Source organism: Acomys minous (genome assembly GCF_964271855.1).
Source record: "Acomys minous genome assembly, chromosome: 13".
Classification (NCBI taxonomy): domain Eukaryota; kingdom Metazoa; phylum Chordata; class Mammalia; order Rodentia; family Muridae; genus Acomys; species Acomys minous.
This window is the reverse complement of record NC_140495.1, coordinates 101,044,445-101,057,099: the sequence shown is the minus strand read 5'-3', so window position 1 is coordinate 101,057,099 and position 12,655 is coordinate 101,044,445. Positions and strand designations below refer to the sequence as shown.

General features: G+C 39.8%; 1 protein-coding gene across 1 annotated transcript in view; it reads right to left on the bottom strand.

Annotated features, from left to right (window-relative positions):
• Window positions 1-12,655, bottom strand: part of PCDH15 (protocadherin related 15) — a gene marked incomplete at its 3' end in the record, with an annotated part of 1,334,501 nt that overhangs the window by 79,394 nt on the left and 1,242,452 nt on the right. The window contains exon 29 of the mRNA XM_084754693.1: window positions 4,285-4,412. Coding sequence (XP_084610819.1) covers window positions 4,285-4,412 — 128 coding nt within the window. The remainder of the gene's footprint in view (window positions 1-4,284; window positions 4,413-12,655) is intronic.

Here is a 12,655-nt window from a genome sequence, read left to right as displayed (position 1 = left end):
GAAATTCAACCAAAACAACTTTGAGATTTCATCATTGTCTTAGTTAGGATTTCTAGTGTTGTGGTGAAACACAATGACAAAAAAAGCAAGTTGGGGAGGAAAAGGGTTCTTTGGCTTACACTTTTAGATCATGGTTAATCTTTGGAGGAAGTCAGGACAGGAACTCAAGCAGGTTAGGACCAGGAGAGCTGGAGGCAGGAGCTGATGCAGAGGCCATGGAGGGATGCTGCTTACTGGCTTGCTTCCCCTGGCTTGCTCAGCCTGCTTCCTTATAGAACCCAGGACCACCAGCCCAGGATGGCTCCACCCATAATGGGCTGGACCCTCCTCCATTGATCACTAATTGAAGAAAGCGCCTTACAGCTGGATCTCATGGAGGCATCTCCTCAACTGAAGCTCCTTTCTCTTTGATGACTCTAGCTTGAGTCAAGTTGACCCACAATATCAGCCAGTACAATCCTACCCTAGTATGAACAAACTGTTGCACTGTGGCAAATAAATTAAAGCTGTCTTTGCCTCGATTTCAAATGATTGTTTTCTACGCAGTGCAGTATAAAATCTGCAGAAAGATTACATTAGATGGTGTGTCCGTCCAGAGTCCCCTCCCCTTTCCTCATTTCTTTTTCTCTCATTGACTATAATCTATAAGGAGATTAGAAAGGCTAGCTCCGTGTTTTCAGCACACAGTAGGCATATATTAATTACACTTACTTCTCAAGCAGTAGAGTCTAGCAAGGCCCTTAGCATATTTGATACTCCAATGGAGAGCAGATACAAGACTTCCCTATTTCTCACCACATACTGGCCAATTCATTCCAGCAAAGATCTCACTGGGTTATCGTCACACAGCATGTTTTAAAGTATCAGCCCAATTCCACTCCATACTCTCAGGGAGCACAGCTCTCTGTCTTGATATTTCAAAGTACGTCTTACACTGTCAGTTCTGTTTTACGTGACTTTTTTTTTCCCTCCCTTGTTCTTTAACTGGCTGCATCTTTAAAGAGGTATAACTTTCAATATCTTGAGTTTTATGTCAGGCTGAAAAAAAATAACTTTTATTCATAGTAGATGAAATCTGGCGTTACTCTAATATGCGGCAGCAAGCGACTTAAAAGCCTCTAGCACAGTCCCAGGAGACTTCTCATTTTAAAACTATCTTTCTGGTCTCCCAGGGGAGTAGTACTTTTAAATAATATTTTTTCCCATTCCAAGTATGAATTGAGAACTGCTTTACCTCATGTCTAGTGGGCTAAAACGGGAAATAAAAGATTCCTGGATTCCAGGCTAAGAATAGCAATGGTGTGTCGGCCAATATAGACCCATTCTGTCGGCTGGCTCACCAGCCCCTGGCCTCCTGTCACTATTTCCCTGGTTTTTGCTCTCACTCGCCACCCTTCACGAAGAGGATCCTCTTCTGTAAGCTCTACTCTGATCTATCCGCCCTTCTTTACCAGTGTTACATGCTGTGTCCTCCAAGAAAAAAAAATGTTCTTTTAGTAACTAAAATGGCTCCTTCTGTTGGATCCACAGCACAGTTTGTGTCCTCCTAATTGAACTACTTCATCAGGTCTGTCCAGCCATGCATTGCTAACCTCTGTTCAGTCATTCCGTCCCTGGGTTTCTGATCACTGCAAGGGCATGTCTGTCTCACTGGCAAACACTGATCCCCATGAAGCACCTGAACTCTTATCTTTCTCTAGATCCCCTAGAGCTCAGAGGTCTGCTCCTCTCTTACATTTGATCCCTTCCTTCTCCCGTACCTTTCCACTAGAAAAGACACGGGTTTTCTGCCGTTCTTTGGTGTCGTGGCCTCTGGACTATACTATACATCCTGCAGACCCTGGGGGTAGGGGTAAGGCAACCCTCTCACTCTCTGTTGCTGCTTGTGGGATACGATTCTGCACCCTTTGCAAACACTACCGGGTTGTATCCATGCTGTGGTGTAGAGATGGTTTGTCCTGCAAAGGTGTATGCACGCCAAGCTGGGTTCCCATTATAAAATTGAATGGTAGTTGATGTTTAAGAAATGGGGCCTGGGAGAGGTTATTGGATCATTGGGCACCAATCTCTAAAGGGATTAATACCCTCTTATGGGGAATGGGTCAGCTCTCCAGGGGTAGAATTGTTTCTTCAACCAATGAGCTTTTTCCAAAGCGAGTTTCGGTTTCCCAGCTTCTTCTCCTTCTTCCCTTATTTCACACAATCCCATGTTGTGAGGGCAGAACCCCCTCACCATGGGCTGAACAGACTGGCTGCCCATCAGTTGGAGGTTTTCACTCTACAGTGCTATGAGCAAACTAAGCTTGTTTTCATTACAAAACCCTCATGGTCATAATTTTCTAATAATAACACAAAATGGTCTAAGGCTGTCAGAACTGAATTTCCTTGCTATAGGTATCTGCGGACCTATTTAATGGAATATTATAACATTTGAGCACTTTGATTCTTGCTCCCCTCACCCCCCTGCATAGTATATGACTTTTAGAATAAGCTGCATTGTAAAAATTCACGGCGTGGGGCATCCCAACCCTAGCATCATCTGGAAATTGAACCCTCTTTTACCCTTTGTCCACTTTTCTCTTCTCTTTATTTTTTGTCATTACTTTTTGGGTTGTTTGAAACCGGAACTCCTCTATCCATGTTGGCGTCAGACTCTCTAACCTTGAGCGCCTAATTCTCTTCTTTCCAGTCACAAACTCCTAGCTTAGTTCAGGAATCAGGACCTGCCATTGTGGGAGAGCTGTCCAGCCAGGACATTCTTTGTTGGCTTGGATGTAACTTCTTTTTGTTACTGAAGGCGACTGACAGGTGTTGGAAGCAGACAGAAGCATAGCACTAAGCACCGAGGTCCAGCTAAATGGAGGGATAAAGGTTCTCGCGAGAAAGCACAGGAATCCCGAAGCTGAGCTTGCTGGGGATCAAAACGAGTTTGTATCATTTAGCGTGCAGCCTTTAAAGTGGTTAAGGTGCTCCCAGAAAAGTAACTATAGCAGAGGACCTACACAGAACCAGCGTCAGAACTCTTACCCTAAACAAGAAGAAAATGTGAAAAATTCTGTTGTGTAATAGCAAAACAACTGAAAGCATTTAAGAGCATTTAAAATATCTCTAGATATTATGTGCATATTAGAGAAAAATTGGAAGTGTCAATCTGAAACTTGAGCATTCTGAAAATCAGATGAGTAGTTTGCCAAATTTTTATGAAATATGAAGGGGTTTTTTTTTTTTAGAGAAGACTTCTAGTAAAGTACTAATATTAGGAGTCTGTACTTTTATTTTCTAATTTCAACATCATTTGAAATTTGGAAAGCTACTGCAAGAAGTCGATTATTTTTATTATAAATTAATGATTTCCATATCTGCTACTAGGAATTTTATTTTGAGACTCTGTGGAGTTATTCTGAAACGATCCTAACAGAGGTGCGAAATCCTGTTGGGAGGAGGGCTGTGCAGGTGGCTTAGCAGGTAAAGGCGTTTGCAGTACAAGTCTGGCAATCTGAGCTCAAGCTCCCAAAACCAAATAAAGGAGGAAGGAGAGTAAACTGACTCCAGAAATGTGACTTTTGATCTGCACATGTGTGATGCAACTCCTAGCCATGGCTTCATCTAAACACAATAATAAATAAACACACAACAAACAAACAAACAACAAAAATTAAATATATACTGGGGAAAACATTAACATTTTATGTAGAATATTGTAAGAATTTTGACTTCGTTTTTTTGCAAACATACATGAAGTTGCTTAGTGTTGACCTCATATAGAAAAAACCTGCACTGAGTCTGGATAATTAAATCCATACGTTTCCATCATGTTTGAATGTGAAATGTTTCCTTCAGGCTTATGTGTTTGAACTCTTGGATGCCAGAGAGAGGTGCTTTTTCAAGAGGTTGTGGAACCTTAAAGAAGTACAGACTTCCTGGAGGAAGTAAGTAACTGGGGGTAGGCTTGGCGGTTTTACAGCTTGGTGCCACTTCCTGTCCCCTCAACAGTTCCGGACTGCTGGTAGACCTCATGTTTCTGTCGGCAAGACTTCCCCATTGTGACAGATTTATCCTCTCTATAACTTGATCCAACATAACCCCTTCTTCCTTGTGTTTCCTTCATCCGGGTATTTGGTCCAGCAACAGAAATAAAGCTAATGCAAGCTCTTGCTTAAGGCTTTTGTGTTTTTAACATGAGTGTAAATGCCATTGATGCAAATGGTTAGGCCATAGCTTATCTGCAAAAGTCGGAGCTCTTTGCTCCCAGTGTAGTTTCACACCAGACATAATTTTTCATACCTTCACTCTGAGCACAGACGCAAACATCCTTGCATCTTCAGACACACCTCCAATGTAGAATTTCTTCTGAAACACTGGGGGGTGATCGTTTTCATCCTGAATCTCAATGTACACTTTGGCTGTATTGCCTGGAAGGCAAGATATACTGTTATTGGTGGTTGTTCATTAGAATAAAAATCATTAGAGTAATGTTTATCATACTTTTAAATAAAGGGAGGCAGATAACTTCAGAAGGTCATCCTGAGTGATGCCTAATTTTAGGTCAAGAGGACTCAGGTAAGAATGTTGCAGGTACAAAAGAAAAAAAAAAAGAAAAAAAAAAGAATGTTACTTTTTTATGTAATTTATTTTTTCTGGGACTAGGCATTGAATCTAGGACCCCTAAGTAGTAAGCAAGGGTTTGTTCAGTGTCACTGACCCCTAACTGCCACCATTTGAGTTGCAACGCCGCAATAATTTAAAATTTAACTGGTTTAACTTATTTTCCCTTCTGTAGCCATAAATAAACTGCCCAAGTATTCCTGACTGTTGTCACTGGACACTGGCTTACCGAAAACTAGTTGGCACTATGTTATAAGTCACATTGATCTATATGGTTTGTATATTTAGCTAATTAAGATGCAGAAAATTAAAATTCTCACTTGCATATTTATTAACACACACACACACACACACCTGTGTCACCTAGAGATGTCAAATAAGCCACACCTATGAAGTCTCACTAACATGGCTGCCTAAAGAAGATCTGAACAAGGAAGACACCAATAGGCATGCTAACATGGGAGGGGAAAATTTCACAGTGCCTCAAACAAGGAATTATAGGCACCTAAGGAATGATTGTGACAGCACAGTAGTGTTCTGCAGGGACAATCTCCCTCCCCACACTGGTTCGCCAATACCAAGTGGTCATTCCTGAAATCATGTATGAACAAATAATGTTATGCAGACTGAGCAGATTTCTCTCTCTCTCTCTCTCCATAAATATGTATACGTGCATAAATGTAACAACAATTTAAAAAAGAGACCACAAGTTGGTGAGACAAAAAAAGTGGGTTGGGGGAGTGAGAAAAGAGAAAGAGGAAATTGTGTATTTATGCTGTAATTAAAAAACGAGAAATATTATAAAAAGTCCATATTTTTGGTAATTACTGGACAGGATGTGACAGGCTCTGCTGTAGAGGGTGCAGAACCAGCTAGGAATGGAGCCCGGAAATAGTTATTATCACTCTCGACTTCAGAGGATTAAGAGGACTAGAGGTTACTTAGTGGGCCAGCCTCCCCTAGGCTTGTGGTACGACTGAGATTTGGACACGTGGTGGTTTCCGACTGAAGAAGGCGAGCCTTTACATGTACCGGCTACTGCCTCCGCTTCCTTGGAAACAAAGCAAGCTGTGTGCATTCATTGCAGTGAGGGTAAATAAAAGGATAGTGGCTGTTCTAATGCTCAAGGGTTCTAAAGCACTCAGGCGCTCTTCAGTTTTGCCCATTTCTATGCAGTTTTCACCATTTCAGACATGCTCAATGATTTTTTTATCCCCATTTCTATCATTTCAACCCCACTGATGTGATTTTTTTTATTTTCTACAGAGACCCACTGCTTCCTGAAATTGGCTTCTCTGGTGTCCAGACACTGGCAGGAAGTTCTTATCTGTACCGTATGCTTGATCTGGCAACTGTTTATTGGATAAGTAAATAAATTAATAAATATTAGAACAGAGTAATAAATCTTACCATTTCATTTTTCAAATTTTGGTTTTAGCATAGCCACCCTCTCTAGGCCTATCTAACCTGTGATGTAGTCTCTGGGCTGCATGCTATGGGCGCCTGGGAATGTTCCAGCATACTGGCAGATGGTAGCATCATGTTGCAATATCAGATGCCTAGACATCCCTGGCTGTGTATGACCTGGGAGGGGCAGATAGGCAGTGCAAAGCTGGGCCACTTCCCTCCCCATTTTAGCCTCATTTCCTAATTTACCCATAATATGACTTGTTTTCAATTTGTTATGAGAGATAACATGGTTAGAATTCAAGACCACTTAGTCACTTTTCAAAACACTTTGAGTCATAATATATAAAATGTATTTTTGGTCAGATTATTTAACAGCTGCTGACAAAAACATAAAATGATTTTAATTCTGCAGGTACCTGATGGATTCCGTGTGTGTGTGTGTGTGTGTGTGTGTGTGTGTGTGTGTCTTTCTGTCTGTCTGTCTGTCTGTCTGTCTGTCTGTCTGTCAAGGTAGGCTCAGCTGCTTAGCTGCTCAGCTTCCACACAGCTGCTGGATGAAAGCATGAAACAGCTAACAAACAACACTATCTAGAACATGACAGTTGGTTGTGGATTCCTTTTTCACTCATAAACCTACTTATCCTCTAGCACATTCTAGGAATTATAATTCAGGAATGAAAAATATAAGTTACATATGGAATTTTCCAAAGGCTTATACATACTTTATTATAATTAATGTGCATATAAGTCTGTCTGTGTGTCTTTGTACATGCACAAGCTTGTGTGTCTCTGAGCATACCAGAAGGGATACGCTCTTTAGCCACCAAGCCATCTCAAGACATTTTTTAAAAATTATGGCAGTATTCCTGTTAATTCTTAAGATAGGCCTGTGGTTGGTATACGTACCTAAATTTTATACCCTAGGACACATAGTGAATAAAATATAGCTTTAAAGATTCATCAACATTACCAGTTCAGTTCACAGCAATAGAAAACCTGATTGGTTTTAACTTATGAGCAGAATTTAAATTGGGACCATTTAGTATTATAGTATTAATTCAATTTAAATAAACAGTTAGTCTTTGTCCTAGTTTGAGTTTCTTTGATAAAACACTATGACCAAAATTAACTTGGGGTGGGAAGGGTTTATTTGGTTTATGTTTCATATCATTGTCCATCACTGAGGAAAGTCAGGGCAGACACTCGAGGCAGGGCAGGAAGCCGCAGGCAGGAGCTAAGACAGAAGCTGTGGAGAATCACTGCTTACTTGGCTTGTCCCTCATGGTTTGCTCAGCCTGCTTTGTGAAATGCCCCAGTAACATCTACCTAGGGATGGTCCCATGATCAGTAGGCTGACCTCCCACACCAATCATTAATCAAGAAAACGGTCTATACCCTTGCTGGCAGGTCAATCTCATGGAGTATTTTCAGGTAAGAGTCAGTTCCTCTTTCCAGGTAACGTCTGTGCCAAGTTCACAAAACCCAACCAACACATATTATTCCCTGTCAACTTGGCAAGCAAACATAATAAATAAGCCCCGTTAAACCATAACCTTTCATTTCTTGAAGCCCTCAAGGTGGTTGTGTTAGTATTAAGATGACAGGATAAAACATTCCAACTTTTTAGAGTCTCAGTCGTTCTAAATGTAAACATTAAAAAAAAAAAAAAAAAAGCTCAGTGTCTTAAAAACACCCAATGTCTCTGTCTAAAATACCCAACTCTAAAATTTTTTGGTATCTCAAAAATTCTAAACGGTCTAAAATTCTGAAGGCACTTAAATGTAGGATTTTGTTTTTGTTTTTTGTTAAGTTACACATTATTTTATTCCAAGAGGAAAAACTAGGGCGCAGACAATCAAATTAAAGCAAAATTGCACTCCAACAGTGTAAACAACTTGGTGTCCGATGCCAGGGCTCAGGGTCTCCTGGGCTGCAGAAGAAAGCTACATTGCCCTGCTAGGTTTCTCTTTGTTGGTCTTTTGTTTTGTTTGATACTTATTTATTTATTTATTTTTGGCCATCTCAAGAGTCTATGGTGACTTAAAATTAACAGAAGACATTCATTTATTTGTCCTAATCCCGTTCACTTTGTTAAATTCTGATTAAGTTGGGACTTTCTGTTTGCAGCTAAGTTCACTGTGTGTCCTCCATAAATTAATAAAGACAATCATAGTTACTAGCTGATGAAACACTTAGCAGCTGGCTGTGAAGGGTTCAGGAAAAAGAAAAAGAAGAAGTGTATGACTTGACTGTCAGGCCTCATCTGAGTGAGAATGGTTCATGATTTCTGGGTTATTTGGAGAATCAGAGCTGTTTGTTCACTTTATGTTACCAAATCATGGATGTGGCTCACCAATTCAGTAATACCTACAAAGGAGAAATGCTTCAATTCAGAAGTATTTAACAGTGTGTGTTCATCTAGCTTTCCAGGCTTGTTCACAGTCCTCTTGGCCACCACCCCAGCGTCACAGACTTTTGGGGTATTTTAAATGACTGGTATTTAGTTTTATAGAAATTAGTAAATATACAAGATTCTAACATAATAGCCAAGCAATCTAAAAACAGTTACTGCTTCGATTTAAATGTGTTTAAAGTTACATTTATTTTTAAAAATGAGATCATTTAGTATATTTTACAAAAGACATAAAATATACCAATACGAATTGTGATTTAATATAATTTGCCAATTAATTTAGAAATTTATGTTTATAACCTTATGTAAAATTATTTAGGATAGTTAAATATAAACTAGTTTACCCCTTTGTTCTCCCATGAATTTTAGATAGATAGGTAGCCTTCCTTTGAAATGTATAGAACATTAAGCATTCTTTTCTCTAGAGACACACTTTTCAACTAATTTTATTACATTTAATTATTAGAATACTTTAATTTCCCTCACAATAAGGTTCTTACAGATGGGAAATCTAACTTGATCATCTATTAGTATGATTATAATACCTTAATCTATTGGTAATTTCTCCATTGCTACTACCTCCCCCTCTTTTTCTCCCTCAGAACTTATTATTGATTTTACCTTGTGACGTTAATGTAACTATTTGTGACAGTTTGAGTGAGAATGTCTTATAGGCTAACATGTCCCGACTTCCTGGTCCCCAGTGGGTGGTAACTGTTTTGGGGGTGCTTAGGCTTTGCTGGAGGAAGTAGGCCAATGAGGGTGGGTTTGAGATTTCAAAGCCATATGCCTTTCCCAGTTTACTTTATTTTCTTCTTGCAGTTCAAGATGGGAGCCTTTAGCTTCTTTTCCTATTGCCATGTCTGTCAGCCGCCATGCTTCCCCACCATGTTGATGGACTCCCATGCCTCTGAAACTGTAATCTCAAATAAACCCTTTTTTCTATAAGTTGTCTTTTTCATGGTGTTTTATCACAACAACAGAAAAGTAGCTAAGACAGAAGTTGGTACCACAGAGTGGTCTTTGAACATTGGACTAGAAAGGCAGTTGAATACTGTTAGTGCAGCGTAGTGGGCCATCCTTGTAGGGACTTGAACAACAGTTCTAAGAGCAATGGGCCCAGCTCAAGAGGTCTCAATGGAGAGCAATCCTAGCAACTGGCCTAGAGATTCTTGTGATATTTTGACAAGGGAGGTGGCTGCTTTCTGCCCTTGTCCCAAGAACTTGCTTGGGGATAAATTAAAAAGCAATGGGCTCATTTCTTTAGAGATTTCAACATAGCCCAATATTAACTCGCTGTGTGGTTACTAATGATCACTCTCACGCTCTGAAACAGCAGTTAACCTTATAGGGTTTTTAGTAGCTCACTAGGTCAGGGTGAAATCTGAATAAACACTTCGAGATTCACAGGAGGCAAGTCATTACAGAATCTTGGCTATAAGGGTTGTACAATTTTTCAACAGGTAGCTGATGATGACATTGCCATAAGTGCTTTAGAGGTACTGCTCAGCTTAGTATCTGAAGCCTGTGGAACAGCCCTGAAGACATTCCCTGGTGTAAAACCAGGTCATTGACCATGCCAGAGAGAAGAATTTAGGAGCTGTTATAGAAGAGAGAAGTTGGTGCTTTAATGGAAGAAGAAACAGGACAGACTTTACATTTAAGTGTGGGTTATGAAGACAGGAAAGAGGGATTTTAAATGTCTTCAGAGTGTGTGTGTGTATGTGTGTGTGTGTGCATGTGTGTGTATGTGTGCTTGTGTGTGCATGCATGTACTTGTGCATGTGTGAGCATGTACATACATGTGATTTGTGTGTGTGCATGTGTGCATGTGTGTGTATTTGTTTCTAAGATTTTGGAAATTGCATTGCCCAAAAGATGAAATTAACAACCAGTTTCAATGACTAAGAAAAGCTTAAAGTATATATAAAACCATAAGAGGGGCTGGCTTGTTTCTCTTAAAGGATTTCACTTTTGTAAATAAGACTGCGTTTTCAGGTTTTGGATGAGAGAAGAGTCCTAATATAGTGAAACTCAAACACTATGGCTCTAAGTAAGTATGATTCATTTGTTGTTTTGCATCCTTATTTGAGAGTCTTAGGAAAGTAAACATTTTTTTCTAGCCAGTTTTCACAGATTTTGCCAGTTATGTTCAGTTCTGGCTTCTCAGAGAGTGGGGCGCACAACCAAACTCAGAGTGAGAAGCCATGTCCCTGTCCCGGCATTTTTCTTCTATTGCATCTCAAAATAATTCAGCAACCTTTGTTGTTTCCTGTCCTTATGATCCTTTCCTTTCTTTGTTTTTATTCCCTAGACAAAACTAAAGATTCATGTACTAGAGACACAGCGGCTTATTTCCCCAGTTTGGGTCATGTGTGCGTCCTATGTCTAAGGGGGGCGCAGTTCCGCAGTCCGCACTGAAAGAAGATTGACAGGGGACTCACAGGGACCATGCAGAGGATGGACAGGGAATTTTGGCCAATGGTAAAAGATCAAAGTGCTCGCCCGAGTGTAGTGTCACTGGGATGTCTTCACTCGGATGCTTTCACATGTGGACCCACAGCATGCACAGTACCTTGATTTCCATACTGTAAGACTGTGTTGCTTTTATCTCAGTCAACTCTCGGCTTGATTATTTTTAAGGCAGAATCTTGGAAGCAACTCTGAATTAAGTCAAGTTCCTTTAAATTTCTCCAAACATATGCATAGCCCTTTCTCCCCTCATGGTACCATTTATTGCTGCCCTACAGAGTATTTGCAAATATACTACCAGGTGGAAGAAGAGGAGAAAGCCTCTGGTCCTTAGCGCTCAGCCTCCCTCCATCAGTTTATATAGTCTGTTGTGACTTCAGTAGTCAGGCAGCCAGAAAGATTGACTAGTTCAAAGTTTATTTTAATAGTCTTTCCAATTTAGCATTGATGTTGATTTAATTAACCTTTGCATGCATTTAATTGCTTGTATCTAAAACATGCATTTTATGTATGTATTTGACTGAAAGGTTAATAGCTGAATTAAGGGAAGAAACGCATGCAACTGCTTGCCCAAGACACAGACAATTTGATTACTAGAATACATAGTACTATACTTTAACTAGGGTCTTCTGAGAAAGTGATGACCCTGACGGGTCTGTTACTGTGATATTAAGGGAATAATTAGATGAATAATATCCTAGATATGAATTAAATTTTGGATTTGTGTTCATATTAACATTTTCCCTCCTTAGGAAAATTATATTATATTGCATTAAGTGAGAGTTCCTACATTAACAATTGTCTTTATCTATATTCTATAATCTATTACAATTTATTTACCTAACATCTATCAAATCTATATATATATATATATATGGTTTTTCGAGACAGGGTCTCTCTGTGTAGCCTTGGCTGTCCTGGTCTCACTTTGTAGACCAGGCTGGCCTCGAACTCACAGCGATCTACCTGCCTCTGCCTCCCGAGTGCTGGGATTAAAGGTGTGTGCCGCCACCACCCAGCTATATTTTATTTTTTAACCTGTCTGTCAGAAGTCTTTCCTATGCTGATTCAGCTCCGAAGCCCAATTTGGAGCCCTCGGGCAGGATTGTGCCTTTTATTAAATGTTTATTAGATATCTGCCATGCAATAATCACAATTCTTTATCTGCCAGCGTCTTATTTCTCTAGCTTCCAGAGGCTGCTGTGTGCTCCTTGCTTCCCAGGGCTTTTCCTTCTTTAAGTCTAGAATAGCTAAAGACTTGTTGGTGTTGCAAGGTCATCTTGCTTCTTTTCCTCACTTACACAGACCTTTGTGCTTTTCATTAATACCTCCCTGATATCTCAAATCCAGCTCCGTTTCTTTCCTGAATCACACCTAGGCGTCCCCTCAGGACAGAGATCAGGACAGACATCCCTTGGGAATGGAGGCCACCATTCTGTGTACGACTGCCTTGATTTTTGTATGAAAATTCTAAGAAACATTTTTACAAAACAGAAAGGTTTTATGGTGTTCCCAAATAACAAAGCTATTAAAAGCAATGTTAGAATATAAATTTTTGTATTTTTGAAGCTTTCCTTTTTTGCATGAACATGACCAGGGACAGTGACTATTATTAAAGGTTGTACCAACCTTGGGAACATTGTGGGTTAAATGCTTTCTGAGTCTTATTTCCATTTAACTCAGTAATAAAATCTTAAGGATCATTAATTGTATTTGTCTTATCAGTGAAGATAATGGGGCTTAAAGAAATTAAAC